Here is a 26,939-nt window from a genome sequence, read left to right as displayed (position 1 = left end):
GAAGGAGATACAGAAGGTTGGCACCAATTCCTTCCTGGAGTTCAATGACCAAATTAAGGCAATACGCAGGGTTGGCAGCATGTCCTTTACCCCCGTCCCACAACGACGCCCATTAAAATCACCAAAGCAGAGACGCGCACCATCTCCCCCGTCTTCATTACCGTGCCTACGTCAACCACCTCCCCCCCCCCCCCCCCCCTGGCAGCATGTCCTTTACCCCCGCCCTTCAACGACGCCCATCAAAATCAACCACCTCCCCCCCTTCAAGAAAGCATCTGCGGTCTCCGAAGCCTGATAAGGATGTGTGTGTACAAAACGCAAACAACTCTAACTGATATCTGCTGGGTCCAGGCTCAAGGGCGTATGACACTCTCAACTCTTTCCAGGACATGCCGGGGTCCTGCCTGCCAGTATCTTTGCCAATATCTGTGTTGATAGGTAATAGATTAAGAGCGGTGAATCAGCTTAGAAACAGGAAGTGCTCAAACGTTTGTGTGAGTTTATCAAATTTAGCAGTGATTCCATGTCAGCCACAGCTTGTTACAAAAAACCTGACTGATAGTGTGTTTAACAAACTTAAACTAGCTTTATTAAATGTCAGGTCTTTGGCAGGAAAAACATTTTTAATCAATGATTTGATCACTGAGCACGATCTCGATTTTATGTTTTTAACGGAAACTTGGATTGAACAAAATAACAGTGCAGCTGTTCTTATCGCATCAATCCCTCCCAACTTTAGTTTTAAGAGTCAGGAAACAATGCAAAAAAAGGGGTGGAGTTGCTATTTTGTTCAATGATTCCATTCAATGCAGGAAGACATCTTATGGGAACTTTGCTTCTTTTGAATATGTGGCCCTTCAGCTGAAATGCTCCTCTCGAGCTCTGTTCCTAAATATAGACCACCCAAATACTGTGCAAGCTTTTTTGATGATTTTACCGAACTGCTGTCTATAGTGTGTATTGACTTTGATCGTCTAGTCATTGTTGGTGATTTTAACATCCATGTTGACAACCCCCAGGACAGAGGGGAAAAAGAACTGTTTTGTGTTCTTGATAGCTATGGACTGACTCAGCATGTGACGGAGCCCACGCACAATAAGGGGCACACTCTGGACTTAATTATCTCAAAGGGTCTGCATATCTCTAAGGTTGTGGTGACTGATGTTGCACGCTCTGATCATTCCTGTGCTTTGTTTGAGAGCTCTATTTCTGTTCACAAAAATGTTCAAAAAGAGATAACCACAAAGCGATAATTAACTGAAAATACTAGGGAAATGTTTACTCAGAATTTTTCTTCCACACTTGCCCCTGCTAACATCTCAGTAAATGAGCTAGTAGATCATTTTAATTCAAAAATTAAAAATGTTATAGATGCCATTGCTCCAATTAAGGTAAAGGAAGTGACTGACAAGAAAATATCTCCATGGAGAAAGGCCATGACCGTGAGAGCAGAAAAAAGAGTGTGTCGAAAAGCTGAACGTAGGTGGCGAAAAACAAATCTCCAGGTTCATTTTGAAATCTATAAAGAGAGACTTGGCCTTTATAATTTGGAATTGAAAAATGCACGACAGTCTTTCATCTCTGACATCATTACCAACAACAAGAACAACGCACGTGCCTTGTTTGCTACCGTCGACAGACTGATTGTACTGCCAGAAAACTGAAACCACCCAGTGTCAGTAGCCTCTGAATTTCTATGAACCTAGAGGACAGTATTCAACTTCTGAAATCCTCCTCCTGTTGCCTTGATATTATTCCAACAAGATGTTTTTCATTACATGGCCTCAGATCTACTTCATATAGTAAACAAATCTCTTCACTCAGGTGTTTTTCCACAGGCCCTGAAAACTGCAGTCATTAAACCACTCTTAAAAAAGAATAATCTAGATGCTTCAGTAATGAACAATTACAGGCCCATATCAACCCAGCTAGAAATGTTTGGTTCTAAAAACATTCTGAGAATGTTACATTCATTGTTCAAGGAATGTTTTCAGCGGGAAGTTTTCTTTTGGTTCCCAGAACGTTCTTCTGAAAGGTAGGATAACGTTCTCTAAAAACATTCTTAAAATGTTTGGTGATAACCTTCCTAAAATGTTTTTGATAACATTGTCAGAACATTATGCCCTACTATTGTTAAAACGTTTTCAGCAGAAACTTTTATTTTGGTTCCCAGAATGTTCTTCTGAAAGGTAGGATAACGTTCTCTAAAAACATTCTTAAAATGTTTTTGATAACATTGTTAGAACATTATGCCCTACTGTTCTTAAAATGTTTTCAGCTGCAAGTTAGATTTGTTTATGTTGCCAGAATGTTATTATTTTAGAGAAGGATAACATGTTTTATTTTTAAAACATTATGCAAATGTTCTGTGTAAAGTATTTTTACATTATTAGAACATAAAGACATGATATTCCTGTAATTGTTCAACTCAAAATTCCTGGGTAAGTGGACTGACCACTGTGGTCATTAGGATGATTTTGATAGTTTACTTAACTATTGGAATTTAACTATTAACACATGTAAAAGGATTAATCGGAATCAGCTGGTGAAAGTAACATTTGTTTGTTAGAAAAGGGGAGCTGGGAGGGGAGGTTGGTTATGGCAGCAGTGGGAAACAGTTGTTCCCACTGCTGACAGTGGACATGGAGGTACCTCAAGGCTCCATCTTGGGGCCTCTTCTCTTTAACATCTACATGCACTGGCTGATATAATGAAAAACAACAAAATAAGTTACCAAAGCTATGCGGATGACACACAAATGTATGTTATAATTTCACCAGGAGACTATGCTCCAATTCAAACACTGAGTAAGTGCATTGAACAAATCAATGACTGGATGTGTCAGAACTTTCTCCAATTAAACAAAGATAAAACTGAGGTAATGGTTTTAGGAGCCAAGGCAGAACGTATAAAAGTTAACACTGAGCTTCAGTCTGCAATGTTCAAAACAACAGATAGAGCCAGAAATCTAGGTGTAGTCATGGACTCTGACCTGAGTTTCAACAGTCACAATAAAATAATTACTAAATCAGCCTACTATCACCTAAAGAATATTTCTAGGATTAAAAGACTATTATCTTTGCTTTTTAATGACTGATTTGAAATGCCATTTTCTTAATGTCTTTCATTTTTTGTAAAGCACTTGGAATTGCCTTGTGTTGAAAAGTGCTATAAAAATACACTTCCCTTGCCTTGCCTTCCCTTACAGAGGAATTTACAGAAACAGGAACAGAGATTTAGTAGTTGATAGACTGCTCTTCAGATTACAGAGTATAAAAGTCAGAGCTCAATACAGTGCAGACGCCAGATCCCAACACTCAGACTGCTGGAAACCCATCTCTGAAGCCATGTCCACACATGTCCCTCAAATCTACCCGACGACACGCAGTATCTGGACATTTCTCACAACTCTATCCGAAGACTGAGCGGAGCTTCATTTTCTGGGCTGTCCCAGCTTTGTTGTCTGAAGGTAACTCACTGTGGCCTGCAGGAGATTTCTCCCAGTGTATTCAGTCACACACCAGCACTCAAAGTTCTCAATATATCTTTCAATGACTTACCTATCGTCCCTGATATTTCATTGAAACAGCTGAAAATCCTCGATTTGGCTTACAATCTGTACAAGAGCTATCGAATTCCAGCATCATTTCAGAACCTCGCAAATCTGGATGTGCTGTCATTGGGTAGTCCAAATGCTCTGTCGGTAAACTACAATGACTTTGATCCATTGTCCAACATTTCTCTGAGTCACTTGGTGTTGGGAGCAGGAATCTGCTGGCAAAAATATGATTCTGGTGCCCTTGCAAAACTGAAATCTCTTAAAACAATTTCAGTTTTTGCATCGTTTTGTGGGGAGGCCAGTATGTTTCAAAACCTCCTTGCCGACGTGAATGTGACAGGAGCGAAATCATTGAGAATCATCACTCTATTCCCAGACAACTGTAACGTGACCGGGAACTTTTTTGACAGCATGAAAACAATGCCACTTTTAAAGAATCTCACCATAGAAAACACTTGGATAAACAGTTCATTTATGGAGGTGTTTATGAAGAATGTGTGGTTTTCCCACCTTTATGACCTCTCATTTGTCAACATAACTTATAATGAAGACACACCAGACGGGTTTCAGTTTCGCACCATAAATCACTCGGTCAATCTCTGCTCCATTACCTTCAACGGTGTGAAGCATTACCAATACAAATACCCCCAATTCAACATGAGCTTAGAGGCTCTCTCAAATCTGACCTATTTAAAGTTCTCTGGGACCGGAATGAACATTTTACCCTGCAATCTCTTATCTGTCCTGCCGTCACTGGAGACACTGGATCTGTCCGATAACCTCTTAAAGGATACAGGCTTCTGGTGGTTTTATTGCTCGCCCACCTCAGTCTTCCCCAAACTCAGGAGACTGTATCTAAGCAAGAACCGCTTCAACAGTCTTTCCTTCATCTCTGAAAAGACAAATCAGATGAAGACATTAGAGTCTCTTGACCTTAGTTTCAACTCCATCTCGTTGGACAGGGATTGCTCTTGGCCTGCTCAGCTGATTCAGCTCAGCCTGGCAAACAATATCCTAGGCAACAACGTCTTTAATTACCTGTCGGTGAACTTTGAGAAGATTGACTTGTCAAAGACGATAATAACAGCCATAACGCAAAAGGATCTGTCTCGTTTTCCCAAGCTGACACACCTCCAACTCAGCTCCAACAGCATCCAGGTTATTCCTGCAGATGTCAGCGCTCCATCTCTGCTCAATCTCTATGTAGACCAGAACGCAATCACAACCATTTCCAAGTTGGCAGGACTTTCCAAGCTTCAAACCCTCAAAGCTGGAAACAATCCATTTGTCTGCTCATGTGACTCCTATTGGTTCGTCAGTGTTCTCAACAAGTCTTTGCTCGTGGACTGGCCCTTAGATTATACATGCAGCACGCCGCCATCTTTTGCAGGAGTGTCCCTCTCAGAGTACAAAACCAGTGAGCTGTCATGTGAGATGTGGCTTCAAGCTGCAGTTGCTGTCCCCATATTCATAATTATATCTGCTGCTATAGGTCTGGTTTTCTATAAATGTGACGGAGTTTGGTATACAAAGATGTTATGGGTCTGGATCAGGGTGAAGAGGAGAGGCAAGAAAAACTCCAATATGTTAAAGAATGTATCATTCCAGTATCATGCGTTTATCTCCTACAGTCACCAGGACTCGGGGTGGGTGGACAGCCGGCTGGTTCGCTCTCTGGAAGGTTCCGGGTTTTCACTCTGCGTTCATGAGCGTGACTTTGTCCCTGGTGACTGGGTCATAGACAACATTATCAACTGTGTGGAGTCTAGCTACAAGACGCTGTTTATCCTCTCCAAACATTTTGTCCAAAGTGAATGGTGCAACTACGAGCTGTTCTTTGCCCAGCACAGAGCCGTTAACATCCAGCAGGACTCTTTAGTGTTCATACTACTGGAGCCCATTCCAACTGACTCCCTACCCAAGAAGTTCTTGAGACTTAGAAGTTTACTGAGGCAGCAGACATACCTTGAATGGCCGAACGACGAACGGAAGCAGCCGGTTTTCTGGGCAAGTCTTAAATCGATGCTACGTGTTGCAGAAAAATCTATGGTTCTGAAGGATGTGGCTTTGGCCATTGCTGATACAGCAACTTTAGTTACAGACCAAATCTAGAAAAATACCCTCTTGTACAGCGAAAATGTTTTTCTATTTGAAATTGTTCTTCGTGTTCATAATATTTCTTCGTCATGCAATACAAATGTGAGTGATCTACAAATCTGCATTCCAAAGTTCAGCTAATGCTAACACAAGGCTTCAGAAGTCAAGTTAGACAAATCAGGTTAGTATTTTACAAAGATGTTGTCTTTCTAGTATGAAATTGCTTCCACAAATGCCAAGTCACACACAGTAGGAATAAAATACGGAAAAGACTAACTTTGGGAAATACCTTCCCTACTAACTGAAAATGCTAAAGCTAATACCACCACCATTAGATCTGCTGCTTATACAAAATTGGAGATATCAATAATATGTTGTAAAAAGTCAAAATTACAGTTACATTTGAACACAAATCAAGCCTAATTAGAGGTTTCATTCAACAAAAGAAGAAGTCTTAAAAGGTACAACAACTAGAACATATTTTTTTAACTGATACAAATATATATATATATATATATATATATATATGTAATTTCTATGCAATGTAATTTACCAGCAGAGAAAAATATGTGTATTCTGCTCTGTGGCCTAATGTTTGTGTCATCTATTGAAAGCCTCTTTTAATTTAAGCAAATGTCTCCATCTACTGTTTATAATGAGTCTTTACACCATAAACTATGAAGGAATGAATTATAAGACTGTGTTACACTGTTCAATGTATCTAAACATATTCAAACATTGAACTTGCTTATCTGGGTATCTTGTAAAAGGTTTATAATGTAATTTGTGAGGAAAATTGGGTTATCCTTGTGTATTTTATAAATATATGTTAAGGTGGTAACTCCCATTGCTGCCAGCTTTATATCATGTATAAAAGACATATTTGGTGTTTAATATTCTGTCTTGTGTATTAATGAATCATGTATTGAACATTTTTAAATCATCTACAAGTTATGTTTAATAGCAACTTTTTTTTTAAATCCCTTTGGCTGGTTCTGTCCTTAAATATATAAATAAATAATTTCACAAACATGGGACTCAAAAGTTGTTTTAATTTTCTTTGAAGAACAAATAAATTACATTAATTTATAGTTATTCGTAAATATATTATTTGGCTATTAGGCATATAATGGGGGAATTTTTTGAAAGCAATACGAATAGATGATTTATATGTGCCGATATTCAAGTTATTTTATGATTTTGTCATCATTATTTTATACACAAGTCAAAGCACCTTTCTTTGCTAACGATTGTCTTGATGTATGTTAGCAAAACACACGAATTTCCCCCAACGTTTTCTATGGTCTGACCAGGTCTGACGCTTTGCTAGCAGAGACTACAATACCCATAATGCAATGCATGTAACATCAAGACTATTTGCGCCGACTCACTGAGTTGTAGCCGATACTTGCCCCTGTTCTCTCCTCCTTTCAATGTAAGATGGTGGTTTGTAGAGTAAGTAGGTAGCCAACACCTCTATAAGCTGAGAAAACGGGCCGGTTGTCTCTTCAAGAGAGCGGCTACCGAGTCCCGGGGGCGGAAGCTTGCTGTAACGGAGCTACCGACGCACACAGGCATACTTCTCCCCCACATCCTGGACGAGAATCTCCAAAAGCACATAGGCAGGGTAAGTATCCAGACTAACAGTTATCCCTATTAACCCAGCGCCATAAACAAGGCTATTCATCGTTTTTACTGGACACACTATAGTTCAGGCATAGCCTTCAACGGCTGTCCACGTCCAACTAGTCATTGAAAGGCGTTGCTTCGGGAGAAGAGCCGCGGCAGCTCCATTCACATCGGGCTGGTGTTTCGGTTATATCGGGCTCTGCCGGCGGAGGGCAGGCCGCGTAAACTCGTCTTCCTGACAGACTTTACTGAGCAACACAACTTAGACACAACACTCTGGTGTGAGAGGAAGTGCCAGTATATTTTGATAACTTTGGCAGGGGATCACCACTGTCTGCGTTGTATTACACGATACGACAGAGTAGAAGAAAAACCATTAGCCGACGTCATGTAAGACAGACCGTAGCTAGCAGCATTCCAGCCTGACACCATGCCTGGCACTCTAACCGGTTAGCATAGCTAGTTAACTTATTAGCCTGGTTAGCTTAGCTTAGCTTAGCCCCGGCGGCGCCCTTAGTGACTCTTTACAAGTCACATGACAGTCAACAAATACTGCTCGCTATTTCACACTGTATTACAACTGTGTGACTATAACACCAGTGTCCCAGTTGACTGTTTATATTTGAGCTAAAAGGGGACTAAGCTCTGTTTATAAACTGTGCTGGTAGCATTGTATACAGTCGGTGGTATTTACCTGAAACGTAATGGTGCATTCAGTATTTTTACACGGCTTTAAAGCTAACGTTACTCTGACCATATGATGAATAGGGAAGCACATTTAGTCATGTCCTGTTTCATCCATGCAACTAAGAAAAGAACATACCAGTCCGGGACAGGTGGAAAGATATGTTGGGGACAAAATCATTGTTGATAATTCTCTGCCACATATTGATTTTGGTGCAAAGGCTGAATGTGTACAGCTAAGCACCAGAGGTTGTCAGGATACATGGCACCTTTGGTTGCTAATTGAATAAATACATGCCTGGAATTACCGTAAACACGTTTGTAACGGTGTTATTATAATTTCAGGGTATTCAAATCTAGGAATTTAACATACTCATGACTGTTTGGGTGAAACACTGCTACATGACCAGGGCCGGCCCTCGGCATAGGCAGTATAGGCGAATGCTAAGGGCACATCAACCCATAGGGGGCGCCGAAAAATAAATAAAAAAATAAAACTTTTTTATTTTTGTATTTCATAACAACACAATTTCCCGATTTTGGATCAACAAAGTACATCTTATTATCTTATAGTAACAGAACTGCGCCAATATTGCGTACAGCGCCCATAAACTATGGCACACCCCCCCCCCCCCCCCAAATCAAGTTGAACTGCCCCAGTAAAAACCAGAGGTTTATGTGAAATTGTTCTTTTTTTTTTAAATAATGGTTTTAGTGTGCAATTATAGTTTTTAATTTTGTATTTGTGTTAATTTAAAATAAATCAAACTCCCAAAAAACGTACACAGCTTCTGTGTGCTTTTATTAACATTGGAATTTACTGTGTAAGCGGCAGCGGGGGGAGAGCTTTAGAGAGCTCTCTCCTGAAAGACTGAGCGGCTCTGATAACCTCAGCTCAGTGAGGTAAAGGCACACCTTTATGATCAGCTAAAATCTTGCCTAGGGCAGCAAATTGGTCAGGGCCGGCCCTGTACATGACAGTGAACTAATGATATATGCAAAGACATTTTCAGTAAATTCTCCACACATGTTCAGACTGTAGAGTGTAGACTATATTGCAACATTTATATTCCAGTTTATTTTTCTTCAGTTACAATATAAAAAAAAACCTCTGTTAGGTAATTGCACTGTTCATTATTTAATGCCAATGTTGTTCACTCCAGGCTCATTCACTTTAGCCCGCTAACCTAGCCTAGCACCTGTACAGCAATTATTAAATTACTTCTTTATTGCGACTCACCAATTCGTCTGTCGCCAGCTTTCCGTAGGCAGGGCTTCTCGCAACCTCACAACAAACCGTAGTGAGTTATTACAGTTATATCTTCATAAATGTTTACCGTTCAGCCAAAGGTCTCTAAGTGTCATTTCTGTGTTCCCACCTGACATTATTCTCCTTTGATTCCTTAAGCTAGCCCTGAGCAGAATCACAGTCAGATCTGGGTGTAACGTGTTACAAAGTAACAAAGTAACGCATTACTGTAATAATATTATTTTTGTCGGCAACGGAGTAGTGTAATGCGCTACTTTTATAATTCAGTAATCACACTACAGTTACTAACATTGCCCCGACACGCGTTACTTCGTTACTTACTAAAATCAGTCATAATCAAACCTCAACAAACACATGCTAAGGTGAAGCTAACGCACAGCTATTTGTTGTTTGTTTATATCACGTAGTCTGTTCTTCTTCTCTGTTTTCCGGTTGTTGTCTGTTTTGAATGACGAATACACACTACCACCGCCTGCTGGTAAGGAGAGTTATTGCCACTCACGCATGCGCAGTTCGTATGTGCTCGGCTGAAGTCTTTGCGGTGTGCTCCAGTCTGGTTCCAGTGCAACACATGGACAACACGCAGGAGAACTGTGGCGTTATATTAGTGCCTCTATCCTGCAGAAAATGCTATTGAGCGCTCACTTGAACATTTTTGAGCACAGACAAATATATTTTCTCTCATAAAACTCCTGCTCCGTGCTGCACGCGCTCTCTCTCCCCCGCTCGCTCGACCTCTCCAGCCTGTGCGCGCTCAGCTTTGCCTGCGCCAAAGAGAACATTTGAAACTTTAGCAGTCTGCGTGATCTGCCTGCAGGGAGGGGCGGGCAGGCCCTGCGAGTAAAGTAACGAGTTACTTTATGTAACGAAGTAGTGTAATATATTACTTTTTTTTTTTTAAATTTATATATTACTTTTTTTAAAGTAATATATTACTTTTTTTAAAGTAATATATTACCTTTTTTTAGTAACGACCCCATCTCTGAGTGATCACAGGGCTATCAATGAGGCTCTTACGTCCTTAATGTATTAACTTCATTGTAACGTACAGTTTTGATAAGTAGATTGAAGCCATTTTTGTAACCACACTTCTGTGATATTATCAGCCTTGAGTAATTTCACATGTGTGTGTTGCATCGGGGCAATCTGGACCTGTTGTCTGACATGCCTGAGCCAGACAATTTGTATGCAGCTCACCAGTTTCTTTATGAACACACAGACAATACATTTCAGTTAATTATTAATGAGAAAAAGTCATAACTGCATCACAAGCAAACTTCAGAGGTATCTTTATTAGTTCCGTGTGTGTGCTTTATTTGTATCGGCGTCATTCTGCATGTGTTGCATTTTTGTGTCTACTAGCTAGTGGTGTCTTCAGCGACTTGTTTTCTGTCATTCGAGCTGGGGAAATGATGGTAATACTTTCGAGGGTAATTGACACAATGTAAATAGATATATTCCAGGCTGTGCCCTGCGCCCTGATAGAAGGTTCTTCATCTTGTGTAATACAAAGGTCGATGTTTTCTGCAGCAGTGGGCTAAGATGAAATAAGAAGGAAATGTCTGTTTTCCAACCTAGGAATCATGCAGGAAGGCAGAGTAAACAAGCAGACATGACATTTCTCGGAGGAAAAAAACTCAGGACTCGTTACCTAGGAAGTTCCTGTGATCGGAAATAGTCGCAGACGTTATGTGTAAACTAACTTAATCCTTTGAACACAACTAATGCTGCTTGGAGTCATAACACAGACAAATTGGAACACTCAACTATCAATAATGAAAGTTCGTGGTCTCTACATGGATATACAGTATTATAGATATAATTGTGTGAACAGGAGCTCATCTTAGTTTATTCAACATGATATTGTCTAAATGAAAACGTATCGCAACATACTCACATTGTCACAAAAGGGGAGTAGTGACTGAGTATGAAGCTGTGCAGAGTCAACCTGCACAGCCGTTTATTTCTAAGTAGTAGCTCAAAAGTGTTCAATCACTCTCAGAAACGGGCATAGGTCTAAAATCCAACTTTCATATCCTGAAAGAAAGCAGCCTTTACGTATTATTTGTGTTCATTGTCTGTCCATTAGCTGAAGGCCCAGCCATGCATTAAGGTAAATCATGTGTTGTGAAATCACCCGACTTCTTGCCAATTAGCCAGCAGTATCTGCCTGCAGAGGGGTTTTAGTTGAATTGGCCACTTGGACTGATTTAGACAAAGTTGTGCATCTTCTCTGCAGCCCTCTGTGCAATGACAGATCATTAGATTGTGTTTTCACTCAATCTTCACATCACTGGCTGGAAATCAGCACGCAAGCGGTTTCACTAGTCATTGTTTATATTTAGATTACTTTCTGTTATGCGCCCAAACAAGCATATTTCCAAACACAAATACTGTTTCTGGACTACTCCACCTAACCTTGATTCCTTAACTCTTCCTAATTTAGAAAACAAAAGTATTGTGATGTTTAGAAATGAATATAAACTTGTTTTCATTGTATTATCCAAGGTCTAAAACCACTGCATCTTTTTTGACCAGTTGTAGTCATTCTCTAAATGACTATTTTTTTATTTAGAATTTGGAAGACATTTAGTAAAAAGAAAATGTAATATTACTCAAATACATACCTTTTTAAAATAGTAAAACCAGGTAAATTGATAATCGTGCAGTGGTCTCTTATTTTGTTCCAGAGCTGTATACTAATTATTTAAACATGTCTATGGATGAGAAAAAACAGGAACACACAAATAGCATGTGCTTGAATCACAAATTCTAAATATGACCCTCTAACCTCGAAGGCCTCGTCCATTATGGAGAATCCATTCACTTTAATTCCAGCCTGATACCGAGACCTCAGGGTGTCTAACCTGTGTTGTGTCTCTGGTCCAGTTCAGGCCTCCTGTTCCTGTCCTGTGAAAGCTGTCGGCCCACTAGTGCGTAACCCTAGGATGTCCCGGCACCCTTGTGGGAAGGACGACATGATGGAGTGCCCTCTGTGCATGGAACCTCTGGAGATCGATGATGTCAATTTCTTTCCCTGCACCTGTGGATACCAGATCTGTCGCTTCTGCTGGCATCGAATCAGGACCGACGAGAACGGGCTCTGTCCTGCCTGCAGAAAGGTAGAGCTCCAGAAGTGAAGTGCAGCAATGTCACATGACCCTGACATCAGACAGGTCAAGAAACAGCAGTCTGATAAGAAAAGTCCAGGTTTATCTATTTCATTTGGCTAACCAGTTCGATTATTACCCAAATTGTGGGTTGTAAACATCATTTCAGTCTGTACCGCCATACTCATCAGAGATCTTACACACTGTTGTCATACAAAACAATGAACGGATAGTGATGCCATCTGATTTCTTCCTTGAATGATGCGTGTGTTTCTGCAGCCGTACCCAGAAGACCCTGCAGTGTACAAGCCGCTGTCACAGGAGGAGCTGCAGAGGATAAAGAACGAGAAGAAGCAGAAGCAGACGGAGAAGAAGCAGAAGATCACAGAGAACAGGAAGCATCTGGCCAGCGTCCGAGTGGTCCAGAGGAACCTGGTGTTTGTAGTGGGGCTGTCCCAGAGGCTGGCTGACCCCGAGGTGAGACGACACACAGTACAGCAAGGTGTGTGTGTGTGTGTGTGTGTGTGTGTGTGTGTGTGTGTGTGTGTGTGTGTGTGTGTGTGTGTGTGTGTGTGTGTGTGTGTGTGTGTGTGTGTGTGTGTGTGTGTGTGTGTGTGTGTGTGTGTGTGTGTGTGTGTGTGTGTGTGTGTGTGTGTGTGTGTGTGTGTGTGTGTGTGTGTGTGTGTGTGTGTGTGTGTGTGTGTGTGGCGACCACGCAGAAGACTAGAATAAGCATTAAGTGAATGTAATCCTGCCGCAGCAGTTCAGTCTGCCAACGTCTCCCACACTCGGCAGTCCCGGAAACAACAGCAGCATCACCATGACGTTGCATGCCAGAAATATCTTGAAGCTATTAATCATATTTCCAGCAGTGAAAGCCGTCTGAAGGCACCACGTCAAATAAGAACATCTGGATGTGTGGATTGTCCAATGACAACTAGTCAACACTAATTTACTTTATCATTTGCATGCAAGTTAAAGGGGCCCGATCCCCTTTCCTCAAAGAACAACTTCAGCAGTTAAAGATGAGATTTTATAAAGGAAAACCAATATTAGGTGTAAGATAGGATGAGGAGGCATAAAGTATAACATAAGCAGTGTATACATACGTACAAAGAGGATTTAGTCTACACTAATCAAGCTCCGCAGGACACACTTGGGAGACGATGATGACGATAATGGTGATGATGATTTGTTTGACAGGTTCTAAAGAGACTAGAATACTTTGGGAAATTCGGGAAGATTCACAAAGTGGTGATCAACAACAGCACTTCATACGCTGGCTCCCAGGTGAGGCCCCCCCCCCCCCCCCCCCACAGTGAACAGCGCGTCACAGCCCACATTAATGACACTACATTTGAATTCTGGCTTTGTCTCTTTCTCACTCCCAGGGGCCCAGTGCCAGTGCCTATGTCACATATCTGCGTTCTGAAGACGCTCTCAGAGCAATCCAGTGTGTCAACAATGTGGTGGTGGACAGCAGAACACTTAAGGTAGGCCCGAGACATACATGTCATATCATTTGATAAAGGACGGAGTGAATGTTTTGTCATTGTAGCGTTTTGTTTTGCAGGCTTCTTTAGGAACAACAAAATACTGCAGTTACTTTTTAAAGAGCATGCAGTGCCCCAAACCAGACTGCATGTATCTCCACGAGCTGGGGGACGAGGCTGCCAGTTTTACTAAAGAGGAGATGCAGGTAAGTCCAGTCCAGGAGACCGCTAAACTAAAACTCTATATTGACTTTGCCTCAGACTATAGCTGGGTTCAGCATGACGCAACTCATCTAGTTATCGTAAATCTTCGAGAGTGAAATGTTCCATGGTAACGTGGGTTTGTTTTCTGAGCTAACTTAAGCTCAGAATATCCAGCCAACTTGGCATCAACATTGACACAATCCTCTGTTTTTATATACAACTATTTATTATAACTCCTCAAAATGCAGTCAAGAAATCCAAACTGTGTGTAGCTTAAATTATTCTGATAAATAATATTTCACGTGACCAGCTAAGGCATATATAGGAATATATCATATACCTGTAAATACCATTTGTACCTAAACTCCCCTGTATATATTTCCTTAATTTCCGTCAGTCGTCTACATAGCTCATGCTCAAGTGTTCTTTTGCTTGCAGGCGGGAAAGCATCAGGAGTATGAGCAGAAACTTCTTCAAGACCTGTCCAAAAACAACCCCTCCTTCCTGCAGACCCCCGCTGTGCCAGGGGACAAACCCAAGGGCAAGGCCAACTCTTTACAGAGGTATTCATGCGTTCCCTCAAGCACAGGGGTTGTGTGACTTCGCTGTGAATGGAGATGTGTTGGCTCTCTATTAAACCGTTGTGTTCAGTGTTGACCCGTGTGCCTTTCTGTGTGTGCTGCCACAGGTCCAACAGCTCCAGTAAAGACGGGAGGATGACCAACGGGCTGTCCTCGGAGCACAGGAGGAGCCCCACTCTAGATGGCTCCGACTCTGAACACCTGAGCCCCGAGGGGCCCGAACCTGATCTCAGCCCTGACCCTGTCCCGGCCCACTGCCCCTTCTCCTCACACCACGAGCTTGCTAGGTAAAGTTAGATCAAAAGATGAATTAGTCCAAATATGTTTTGAAGAAATGTGTAGCACTGACTTATTGGCACCAACTACTCTCATATCATTTCAGCCATTCCTAGTGTGGATCTAAATGATACATTATTGTAAAATGTCATTTAAGATCATTTCATTTGTAACTATCAAGATTTCACCTCGCTTCGGAAATAATCCTGACTCTAAACTCGCTTCATATTTGCCTGTTTTCTGGATACATTCACGATAATGAAAGGTGGGGTAGGTAAGTTTGAGAAACCGGCTCCAGATACACTTTTTGTTATATTCCATGGAATGCTCTTAACATCCCGATAGCAATGAATATCTGAAGTGCTTTGACAAAAAATCCATAAAAAAAACGTCATCAGTAGAAGCCGTAGTACTGTAAAAAGCACGACCAATCATCTGAGCCGGCCAGGCTAAAGTAACTGGATGGCCTACCTGCCTGTCAGCCTTCTCTGTGCACAAACTTATCTCGCGCCCTCATTGGTCATGTGCGCGTTCGTGTGTGTTGGAGGAGGGGCTCTGTAAGGAAGTGGCAGATTTTTTCCGGCTGTGTATTTTCAAATTCTAGCGCACTCGAGCTGGTTTCTCCAAAGTTACCGTTAAATAGTTAATCAATATATCAGAGGTGTCACTTGTTTATCCTTTTTAAGCTACTGTGAATGCAACCCATTCCAGCTGCTTCCCTGTTGTTATCAGGCTTTACTCTAAACTGACCAGTGTTTATTTCTAAATTGGCCGTTACTAATGACTCGCTTTAATTTGCAATTACCTTTACTACAATTATTAATGTTCTCTGCTTTTGTTTTGACAGCCCCAGAAACAAACTGACAGACATCAGTATAGGCAACGGTGAAACCTCACAACTGGTAAGTAATGGACTTTAATTACAAAAGCATTGAATGTGTTCGAAGAGCCTTTTGTAGTAAAGAACACATATTTAATGTTAGTATGTGTTGTCCCTGTTGATAATCTTAAAACAGGGATATGATTTGCCTATTTAAGTATAAATAGTTGTTCTGCACTTATTAACTGTTTTGGTCTTATAAATGTCATATATTTAAACTAGAATCCCCATGAGACAAGCAGATCAAATAAATGATATAAGAAGTAGCCCGCTCACCTGTCCCGTGTGCTTCAGCTCCACAGCAGTGACTCTCCGTCGCCCCCCCCTGGCCTCAGTAAGCCGGGGCTGATGGTCCCCCTCAGCGTGACGGGACACACGCCTCGCTCCCCCTTCGAGGCGGCGGCTGCAGAGTCCCAGTCTCTGTTCTCAGACAACAGCAACTTCAGGCATCCCAACCCCCTGCCCAGCGGCATGAGCGGCTTCCCCACCCCTCCCCACAGCAACGCCGAGTGGCCCACCACCCCCGAGCCGCACAGCCTCTTCACCTCAGGTAGAGATAAGATACGGAGGATGTGTGTAACAACTGTAAATATGCAGTGTTGTTTGGTGTCAAACATTTCTTCTTCACACAAATTCTGTGTTCTGTATTTAATAATTCTGTGTGCTTCATTTACTAAGAGCTGCCGAGGTCTGAAATCAGTGGGCGGAACCCCCCCCCCCCCCCCTTCATATTGTGTCCCTCACATTTTCCTCTTCCCTTTTTGTGAATATGTTCCCCGTGAGAGGAGTCGGTGTGAGGGAAAACTAAGTCTCATCCTTCAGTGGTTGATGTGGAGACTTTCTGCTGTCCTGATATCAGTCGTTCCACCATTTTGGAGCCAGCATAGCAAATGTTGGGTTACTTCTTCCTGAGGTGTGCTGCTCACTGTTCCCTCCTGTGTTCGCAGACACCATGCCGGTGTCCTCCTCCACAGACTGGCAGGCGGCGTTTGGCTTCGGCTCGTCCAAACAGCAGCAGGAGGACGACCTTGGCTTCGACCCCTTCGACATCACGCGCCGGGCTCTGGCTGACCTCATCGAGAAGGAGCTCTCCGTGGAGGACAGCTTCAGCCCCCCCCCACACAGAACCCTCGCCCCCCTGCTACACAGAAGCCCCTTCCCCAACCCCCTCCCACATCCTCACCACTTCCCCCATCATCAACACCCTCACAGGGGAGGCTACACCACCTTCGGCTTCCCCACATCATCATCGTCTTCATCCTCCTCCTCCTCCTCTGCGTCCTGTGGATCCTGGATGGGCCCCGCCTCCTCTCGCAGAAACTTTGTGCCTTTGAACCACACAAACAGTCTAACCACGTCCACCTCACACAGCAGCTTCCTGGACTCCACAGGGCTGCTGGGACATCACAGTACTGGGCTCGGAGGAATCCCCATCGCAGGTAAGACGGAGCACACCTGACACGCTTCATCAACATCACGCTGAAGTCAGAACGGGTCATTTTGTGATGGACTTAGTTATTACGGGGTTTTGGTTGATTTCAAAATACATTCTTGCTTCCAGAATAAGAAATGATTGTAATCATTTTCAGCGAATAAATACATTTTTGAAGCTTGAAGAGAAAGGATGAGGATTTCAGCAATCACCGTCAACACTAGCTCCTGCTCCTCAGCGCACCCCCCTCCCTATATCTCAAGGACATGGCAGGCAGGGTCAGGGACAGGGGGTTTTCATGTTTGGAGCACAATACCATAACGATAGCATTGGATATAGTCAAAGTCAACTTTAATGTCAATCTTACTCAGTTTGTGTGTCAGACAGAGAGATTGAAATAATATATATAATAATATATATATATACACAATCAACAGACACATTTACACATATACACACATTAAGATAAAACACAACAATCCATATATACAAAATAACAGTCATAGAACTCAAATTCAGTTTCAAGGTCAATGCAAGTGTTTTTATTAGATCATAAAGTGGATTACAGTTATGAATGAACGTTGTTGTGTCCAAGTAGTGATTTAAAATGGCCATTAACAGATTTCTAAAGAAGTTCGCATTCACTTTTTTGGATATTTTTAAAGCCTTAATGTGTTATTAAGGATTTATATTTACAATGAGTTTATTTTGTAGAGGATTGCAGTTTACCACCACATAGAATGCAGAGTAGTTTGTTCTTTAGGTCATTTATTCACCAAAGTGGCTGTCTGCAGAACAACATGACGTCATTTAGTGCATTGTGGGTAAAAATGTATTTCACTGACCACTTGGTGGCAGCACAGCATTAACTGTAGCAGTGTTGTAACACAGCAGACCGTGTTGTAAGTCAAGTACATATTGAGAAGGCAAACTGAATTTCTTTCTGTGTTCCTGAGCATTTCTTTCCATCTTGTATCACACGCCTACTGTCGGCTCACTGGATTATCTGAAACCTTCCCTCACCTGCTCTATACGCAAATCCCCCTTCAAAAAGCCCCTCATGAACTGAAATAATCTGACTGTAAATGCCCTCACAAGAAATGATTTTGCTTCCGTCCCAAATCACCGCTACATTCGCGTTCGAGACGGATCCGATCACACACTGAGTCTTCTTTGGACTTTCTAAAATGCTTTTTTACCATAAAAGCCAAACATTGATACATTTTCACACCTAACATTTGTGTTTTTGTAAGATGGTATAACATTTGTTCCAGAATTTCTGCAAGGGTGTCCACGGAAAAAGCCATGAATTTAAAATAAAAAGCAGAGTAGAGGGTGCTAACATTAGCCACAACTCTGAACTAGCATCCAGTACCAGTTGGGAAATACTACACAGTGGAAGTGATGTGTACTAGATTTGAACAAACAAAATAATGTATCAGGGTTTTGATGTGCTTATTTTATGTAGGGAGGAACATTGGTGTTCCTAACACCTAATGGCTAACTCTGGGTAGTTAGCTATTCAGCTAGGCATGCTAACACAACATGGCCCCAAAAGAAGAAGAAAGCTACTCAAACCAAGCAGCTTCTTTCATTTTGAAATTGTTCACCATTTCTGAACCGCAGAGATGTTAGCATCTGAATGGAAGCTAATGGATGCTAAATGGCGCTAGTTGGAGACGATGAGGAGGCATTTACAGACACTAAAAACAGTCATAAAAGACCAAAGCTAATCTAATGGAAAGTAATCTCTCTCTGTGGCATCGCTTAACTTGGTTCAAATTGATTTGGAAGGCAGCTCTCGCTCTCATGAATTAAACATGGCGGCACTTGTTTATCTGAGGGTGCAAATGGAAACATAGGTGATAGGCTGCTAATGCTACCCGCCGCCTGACAGCCTGATTCAAACCAAAGAGGCAGTACTGAGGGAGGAAGTATTCTCCTTAATCACTCATGTTTTTGGAGTGGCCGTGTGACAGGGGTTAATGCCAAAGCTTTAGATAGTTATTGGGATGGGTAGAATTAATACTAAATTGGTACCACTTCCTGTTTGGTTAGTGTCGAAATATATACTGAGAAATCCCAGAGCGATGTTCTTTGTAAATATTGTTTTTATGGTAGTTGTTGTCTTTGTTTTTCTTTATTTACCACTTTTAAGAAGCGTAAGGACTGTAATCATAGTTATTTCAGCAAAAATAGCCCAATAAAATAACTTTGAATCTTTTAACAGCTTTTCATGTAACATTTTACATTTTTCCACCAAATTATCGATTAGAGTATTTTTTTTAAATCGTAACAAAACCCATCCCTAATAATAAATAAATGAACTCTTCCGGAGCCTCAATGCTTAAGTTATGGCTCTGGTAACTTTAATGGCTATATTTATATAAATACAACATCCCACGATATGTTGAATAAATAATATTTAGCATTATGCCGTCATTTGAATGGCTTCTGTTCCCTCGCCATCTTGTAGGAAGCTAGCTTTTGGGGTTAATGAGGGAGCAGACGAACATCCTGTCTATTAGTATTTATTATTTATGGAGCCATGATATCTGGAGAGGCTGTCTTCCTCTTCCTGTCCTGCACTGTGTCATGAGACAGAGCTCTGAAACCTCAGCGTCACACACAGCTAACAGGAGGGACCATGGCAGAGGAATAATGAGCTCTGCTGCAGCCTCTCCGGACTCGGGACACTTTTCACCACAGGCACATTTTATTTGATCATTAGATTGCCTTTTTTTATTAATGCTATTTGTTGTTCTCGTATGTTAAAAAAAACCTTCCAAAGATTTCCATCATTGAATAGGTGATGTAACATGTAGCAAGAAGCTAACTGGGAATGTCAGTGGATCGTCTCACACTGATGGGGTGTCTTTTGATACTATCTTTGGGGATAGAAACAGTGCAATTATTTAATTCTCTTTCTGAGGGCATCAGCCTCAATACTTTGTTACTGTCAACTCTGGATGGAAATGTGGCATCTGTGTAATGTTCACATTCATCATCTAGTTGACTTATTCCTTAACTAAACCCAAAAAGTACTCACTCCTACTGTTTGTCTTTGGGACATAAAGCAATAGAAACCTTGAAATGATGCAGAATAGCTCATAATGAACTCTTAGTCTGTCTATTCGCGATTGAAAAAGGGCATTTAGGACGTTGCTGTATTTATCGTTTATACTGCATCAGTGTTTCTGGTGGTCTGCTCGTTTCCCATGAGCCTCCTCTCTCCCTGTGTCCGTGCAGAAAGCAGCAGCTGTGCAGAGAGTATACATGTGAAACAGTGGCAGGACGGCCTCAGAGCACTGTTACCCAACATCAACATCAACTTTGGAGGACAGCCCAACTCTTCTTCTTCATCATCCTCCTCCTCCTCCTTATCCAGCGTCAACCACACGGGGCCACCGGGCCTCTTCAACAGTGTTCCTCACAGCCGCTCCTGGGAGAGCCCCCCCAGATGGATGGACCCCGCCATCATCACAGGTAGGAGCCCCCTGATAAGCCTTTTAAAAGGGGCCATATTGTGCTTTTTTTTTTTTTCACTTTCCTGTAGGGTGTTGTATAGGTTTTGTAAATGTTCTTTTAGGCTCAAAATCCCAAAAGTTCCAAAACAAGTTCAGCCCCTATCCAATATGATACTAAATTGAGAAGAACATTTTTGATAGCTCAATCGTGGAGGTCGTAAGCTAACAGTGAATACACCAATTTGACGATTTACATGTCGCAAATGACTCCAAACTACTCCAAATTACTCAAATATAGTTTTTCCGATATTCACGAAACGCTATATATATATTACTATTATGATTGCGCACATAGTTCAAGTTGCCTTCCATTAGCCCCGCCCCCCATAAAGTCGGCCATTTTGAAAAATGTGCGTTTTTCATGCATTTTAAGCACATTCTTGCAAACTCCTCCTAGGGGAATGATCGGAAAAATTCCAATGCAGGACAGGTTCAGCCCCTACTCAATGTCATGAAGAATTGCGGAGTACATTTTTGATATCTCAATCGGGGAGGTCGTAAGTGAACAGCGAATACACCATTTTTGACGATTTAGATTTCTCCAAACTGCTCGCATATAGTTTTTCCGATATTCACTTTTTGCAAGTGCTTTAAAGATATCATCTTGCCCAACATCTGCTTTCAGGCTAAAGTTGACAATCTCATTCCACTCCATGTAGTATTTTAAGCGTTTATATTCTATTTGTTTTAAATCCTCAATTTTGTATGCTAATTTCTGTGAACGTCTGAAGGGGATTTTTACGAAAAATCTGAGGTATGGTGTTGGAAAGAAGTGATTTTACCTGAGTTCTGTAGCTCCTCATGGCTCCAGGCTACTTTAGCTGCTACTTGCTAAACACACCTGTATAAGACGAGTTGTGGTGGAAATGCATTGTGGGTAATGTCGCCAACCTTTCTGACTGAGGAGAAGAGTGTGAGGCAAATAGAATTATCTCTGGTGCTCTTTTAACGTCTGATCTCCTGTGTAGATGTCATTGTGCTACATCACTAACTAGGAGGATGAAGACATTACAACTGAATGTCATTCATTCATTTGTCTTATAAAAGGATTTCCATGTGAGTAACTGTCTCCTGTCCCCCTGCAGGACTCCCCCCCGGCAACAGTGTAGACTCTCTTCAGGACGACAACCCCCCCCACTGGCTCAAGTCCCTGCAGACGCTCACAGATAACGATGCCCCCCCGCCCAGCTCCGCCTCACACAACGGCTCCTACGGGGGCCAGCCCCCCCCCCACAGAGCCAGCTGGGCACACTTCTCCACCCCCAGTACCCACTTCCACTCCCCCCCACCCGGCTTCCAGACAGCCTTCAGACCCCCCACTCAGACGCAGGCGGACCTGCTACAGAGCGCCGATATCGATCGCCATTAGGGACCCTACACAAATCACATGACCCACGGCCAATCAGCAGATACAAAAATATTAACGACTAATAATATAATATAATATTTCTTTCTCCACAAGAGCTTGTGTGTTTCTTGTCTTGGTTTCTAATTGGTTGTTCGATTTGGTCTCAAGCTACCCCCGCCCCCCCTAATGCATCATGATCAGGAAGTCCTGCTGACAGAGAGAGAAACGATCTGAAGCCATTTCCTGAATCTGAAAAAGTATTTGTAACCACATGGTCCATTACAGACATCATGTTGACAAAGTGTGTTTGAGAGATGCTTTGAAATAAAACCTGCTGACTCATGTGATTTACCATTGAATATCAAAAGCTGTTTTCATTAACTCTGGAGGAAAGTCATTTAGAAAAACTTCATCTGAGAATCAACTGCTAATCAAGTTACTGAAGGTTTACTTTGATAGGGTTTAAGGAGCAGCACAGTTATGAATAACAAGATAGCTCAAAGCTCAAAACTATTTGTAACGCTACTTAATCTACAAGTCTACTTTTGAGAGTGCACAGGCACTGATTCATAATCCATTCAAACTAAATGTGTTTTCCCATTCATTTCAAAGTGGGTAGTGCTTTTAGCCTGCGACGGTGTGGAAAATGGTCTTTGGCAAAACTTAGAAACAGATTATAATTTTTTGCGAAAATAATGCCTATCAAGTCATCGCTGATCCAGACGTGTGGACCCCTCCCATTGCACAATCACTTAGGGTTTAATGTTCATAGCCTTATAGCAGCAGATCAGATTTGTGCATAAGGGAGAAAAGATAATAAATATATATATATCTATTTGGCACCTGTGTGACCTTGAATTCAAGCAATGAGTGAAGAATAAAAAGAAAACCAAAAAAATGTCTTGATGAATGTAAGTTAGTGGATGCAACTATTTACCACCTGTTCCCTGTTACCACCTGGGCAGAATAACCCAAGTCTTATGCAACCAATTGTTAAATTAACAGTCTTATTTTTGCTAAACCAAGTTTATTGCATTCAATTCATCAAGGTTTATGAATCCTTCCTTCACATTGGCAACATGGGCTGGTTAATTGATATGCAAATAGTCATTTTCTGGGGGAAGTTCTCTAAAAATCAGGAGTCAAATCACTTTAAAAGTAGATGCCGGCTATATATCATAGTGGCAACCATAACACGCCTGAATAAACTGCCAGTGGTCACGTTGCATTGCGGGTAATAGGAGCCAGGATTTAACGACGGAAATGCATGGAATTGAAAAGATATGGTTCTGCTGCATCGATCATTTTTCTCCCGCACGATACTGACAATGATGAGAAAAGACACTGCTGAAGTGGAAGGGATAACAGTTTCAATTTAAAGAATGTCAACATTTAAAAAACAATAGTTTAGGTAACCCTAACCCTACTTTGGGTTTCTGAAAACATGAACTGTTATGTTTGTCCTTGTAGACGTGGGCGCTAAATAGGTTTGGATCTGTTCCACATGCTACAAAAACAAAAGGTGTAGAAATCCCCTGTGTGTCATGGGAGATAAGTCAGCCGAGCCTCTGTATCAGAGGGCTGGAGCTGGACAGGAAGTGGAGTTTCTCAGACGAGGGTCAGCAGTCTGTGGTTCCCCCTGTCAGCCGTCTGCAGAGACCCTCGTTCCAGATTCACATGACAGCTTAAAGCTCAGCTGCATCAGGACTGCTGACATTAAAGGCAGTCACTGTTGCTCTGAGGTCAGGTGATCTGTACTTCTTCAGACAGGAGAGATCTTAGCCTTTATATGTTGAATGTGTCAGCTGTTACATATGTAAAGGTGGAGTCTGTGATTCTAATCCAACACACTTTTTCAGTTTAGTGTGTGCTGAAAACACATCTTGGATTATAAATTATTTCACACACAGTGATGTCACGAGCTACCCACAATGCAACGCGCACCATATATATATATATATATATATAAATACGCAATTTTCCTGGAGGTGCAAATATAAACAGCTAGCTAACGTAGCCAGGCAGAGCACACTAGGTTTTTTTTTCTGAATTAACGACCGAAGAAATCGCTGCATGTCTTCGGATTACATCTCTGGACTTGAGGGGTGTGCTCTGTCGTTACCAGCGTAAACTAGAGCTGTGTGGGTTGTCCGATTGCCCTTACAGACTGCCTGCAGATGTATGGAAAAACGACCCTCGAAAGTGGCCTTCGTCGATTTTGGCTGCATCTACGTCTAATTTCTGGAAACACCAGGTGAATACCCCACTTGTCACAATAATATTGTCATGCCATTGCATATATGTGGTATTTTAGAGTTGACTAGATATTGATTAAGGCAATAGACTATGATATTCTGCTTGCACCTCGCGTGAAATGGCGGATACCGGAAGTACGGTGTCGCCCTCGGCCCAATACCCGTATGTGTGTGTGAAAGAATAGGCCTGCCTCCATGAATAAAAACAAAGAAAGTGAGTCGGACTGAGCTACCAGGTCTGTACAGGATATTCTTTTTCACATTTAAAAATGATATTTAGGATTTCAATAGCTTTGAGAATTTGTGAATACAGATGCTTTCTTCCATCTTGTGTGGGAGCAGGAGAGCAAGCGGTTTTGGCCTCAGTGAAAAAGTAGCTATTGCACGACTAAAAACCAACAAAAACAAACTGAAGCAGAATATTGTCAGATGAAAACATCGCAGCCAGGGCACTGTGGAGCACAGAGAAAAGTTCAACAAAAAGCTCTCTAAGTGGTCACACAGAGAAGACGGGGAGCTCTGAAAAAAAAAGCTGGCTTTCTGAACCAAACACTAACTTAAATGGACTCTCAGCATGGTTATTAATAATAATAATAATGTCAATGTTAAGGAAGAAACGTCCAACTATTCGCTACAGTCTTAACACGACCAAGGAGAATATCAACAATCTTTCTCCAGACTCCACCTTTAACTCAAAGTAAAGAGCTCTATTTAAAACATTTAAAAAAAAATGTTTTTAGATCAGGCTTCAAAATTAATCGTCCTTTTTTCATAAGGTCCAGAAAACTTTAACAATAATGAACGCTTAAAACACTGATTCAATCTAACATGTTTTCACAATGTCCATCATGTCTTAAATGAAGAGCGGAGGAGTGAAACATAGAACTAAATATTAAATAAAAGAGAAAATAAAAAGCGTGTTATTTGGACTTTATTTATCCTCCTTTGTAGTGGAATTAACCTCCAGGCCGGACATATTACAGTCACGTCCCAAGTTAAGACAGGAAGAGAAGGTTGGATTTTCCCCAATTCTCCAATTCCCCATTAGCGCAAAATTGCTTTACTGCGTCTGAGCTAACTCAAAGCAAGATTGAGCTGCACTTCTCCAACACATTTCTAAAATTCTACAACATGTTCTTCTTTTAGCTGTATTCACTTGGGTCCATGTGCTGGCGAGGCTTGGATTTGGTGCCGGAGTTGGCCCCTCTGAAGTGTAAACAGAAAAACTGGTTTGAATGGGCTTTGGCTCTGAACTGGTCCTGGACCTGCCTCAATGGAGAAACACTGATATTGTGCCGTTATAGAGGGTTGCAGGATTGAGTCTTAAAGGTGGGGTAAGTAAGTTTGAGAAACCGGCTCGAGATACATTTTTCGTTATATTCCATGGAATGCTCTTAACATCCCAATAGCAATGAATATCTTAAGTGCTTTGACAAAAAATCCATACAAAAATGTCATCTGTGGAAGCCGTAGTACTGTAACGGCCCCTACACACGGCGGCGTGCGTTGCCGCTTCAACGCTTCTGCCCATTCACTTTGAATGGGGTGACGTCACGATTCGCCGAACTGCATTGTGGGAGCAAAGCGTAGCTTCTCTCGAGGTGCTCGCTGCAAAAGTAGAGCAATGTTCTACTTTTGCCGCCTCGACGGAGGCGTTAGCCAATCAAATCCCTCGTATGTAAATCTGACAGTACAAGCACTAGCCAATCAAACCGGGTGTATGTTGGGAGAGCCAGACCGCAGTTATTTCCCATATGTGAACAAAAGGAGGAGAAAATGATCGTGGCGGTAGGGAATCACCCGGTACTCTATGACCAGTCCCTCTTTACATACAGGGATACAAACCGGAGGAGCCAGGCATGGGGGGAGGTGGTAGGTTTTCGCTTGTTTGGGGAGTTTATATCCAGTGTATTTCATTTGAATGGACAGCTAGCAAGCATAGACAGTATATTTAGCCAGCATGGAAGTAGCATGAATGCTTTGCTTTGTATGTCCGGGGCGGGACATTCATGTGGTTGGTTGTTGGTCGGGTTGCTCGCGTTGACTCCCCAAGCTCAAGACACGCCCACCGCCAAGCGGCAACGCACGCCGCCGTGTGTAGGGGCCGTAATAAGCACAACCAATCATTTTAGCCGGCCCGGCTAACTTCCATCTGTGCACAAACTTATCTCATGCCCTCATTGGTCATGTGCGCGTTCGTGTGTGTTGGAGGAGGGGCTCTGTAAGGAAGTAGCAGGTTTTCTCCGGCTGTGTATTTTCAAATTCTAGCGCACTCGAGCTGGTTTCTCCAGAATTACCTACCCCACCTTTAAACTGGGAAATTAGGGGAGTTAGCATTTTAGCATTTCCAGTTTCCCTCAGCTGAATATCAATGTTACATTTAAATGTGTATGTGGTAAGAAGCATTAAATAGGGTCTGTGGTCAAAACAAGCTTTCCAATGTTCACGCTTTGTTCTAGGACATGATATACATAAGTAAATACCGAAGACTTGTATCCATATAACCAGTAAGCGATATTAAAGGTCCCCTATTATAATATGTATAACAACATATTATAGGTTTCAGGTATATACAAAACATGTCTCTGAATTGT

The 26,939-nt window shown here is 41.9% G+C and overlaps 2 protein-coding genes across 3 annotated transcripts; both read left to right on the top strand.

The window, feature by feature from the left end:
- The first annotated feature begins 4,033 nt into the window (after positions 1-4,033).
- LOC117468414 (toll-like receptor 1) lies at positions 4,034-5,671 on the top strand. The gene is made up of 2 exons (XM_071201785.1): positions 4,034-4,585; positions 4,616-5,671. Exons 1-2 carry the CDS (start codon positions 4,034-4,036, stop codon positions 5,669-5,671), a joined length of 1,608 nt encoding a protein of 535 aa, XP_071057886.1.
- Positions 5,672-7,045: 1,374 nt separating this feature from the next.
- On the top strand, positions 7,046-22,444 carry cnot4b (CCR4-NOT transcription complex, subunit 4b). Of its 2 annotated transcripts, none has more exons than XM_034074880.2 (13): positions 7,046-7,283; positions 12,134-12,361; positions 12,629-12,826; positions 13,553-13,639; positions 13,741-13,842; positions 13,923-14,048; positions 14,485-14,609; positions 14,735-14,914; positions 15,751-15,805; positions 16,078-16,333; positions 16,731-17,222; positions 20,465-20,701; positions 21,828-22,444. In XM_034074880.2, the coding sequence occupies exons 2-13, from the start codon at positions 12,188-12,190 to the stop codon at positions 22,109-22,111; spliced, it is 2,316 nt and encodes a 771-aa protein (XP_033930771.1). In that variant the 5' UTR covers positions 7,046-7,283; positions 12,134-12,187; the 3' UTR covers positions 22,112-22,444. The 2 variants fall into 2 exon arrangements, with proteins under 2 accessions (XP_033930771.1, XP_033930770.1); XM_034074879.2 differs by having other exon boundaries at positions 12,129-12,361.
- The last annotated feature ends 4,495 nt before the right edge of the window (positions 22,445-26,939 follow it).

Source organism: Pseudochaenichthys georgianus, chromosome 23 (assembly GCF_902827115.2).
Source record: "Pseudochaenichthys georgianus chromosome 23, fPseGeo1.2, whole genome shotgun sequence".
Lineage (NCBI taxonomy): Eukaryota > Metazoa > Chordata > Actinopteri > Perciformes > Channichthyidae > Pseudochaenichthys > Pseudochaenichthys georgianus.
The sequence above is the reverse complement of the archived record's forward strand: the minus strand, read 5'-3'. Positions and strand labels throughout refer to the sequence as shown.

What these genes read in the sequence shown, in the direction of transcription:
- LOC117468414 (XM_071201785.1), top strand. Translation starts at nt 4,034, where the DNA reads ATGGAGGTGTTTATGAAGAATGTGTGGTTTTCCCACCTTTATGACCTC. An exon ending in ACAATATCCTAGGCAACAAC is followed by an intron (nt 4,586 to 4,615) that starts GTCTTTAATTAC and finishes GTGAACTTTGAG; the next exon opens with AAGATTGACTTGTCAAAGAC.
- cnot4b (XM_034074880.2), top strand. Translation starts at nt 12,188, where the DNA reads ATGTCCCGGCACCCTTGTGGGAAGGACGACATGATGGAGTGCCCTCTG. An exon ending in TGGACAGCAGAACACTTAAG is followed by an intron (nt 13,843 to 13,922) that starts GTAGGCCCGAGA and finishes TTTGTTTTGCAG; the next exon opens with GCTTCTTTAGGAACAACAAA. An exon ending in CGGAGGAATCCCCATCGCAG is followed by an intron (nt 17,223 to 20,464) that starts GTAAGACGGAGC and finishes GTGTCCGTGCAG; the next exon opens with AAAGCAGCAGCTGTGCAGAG.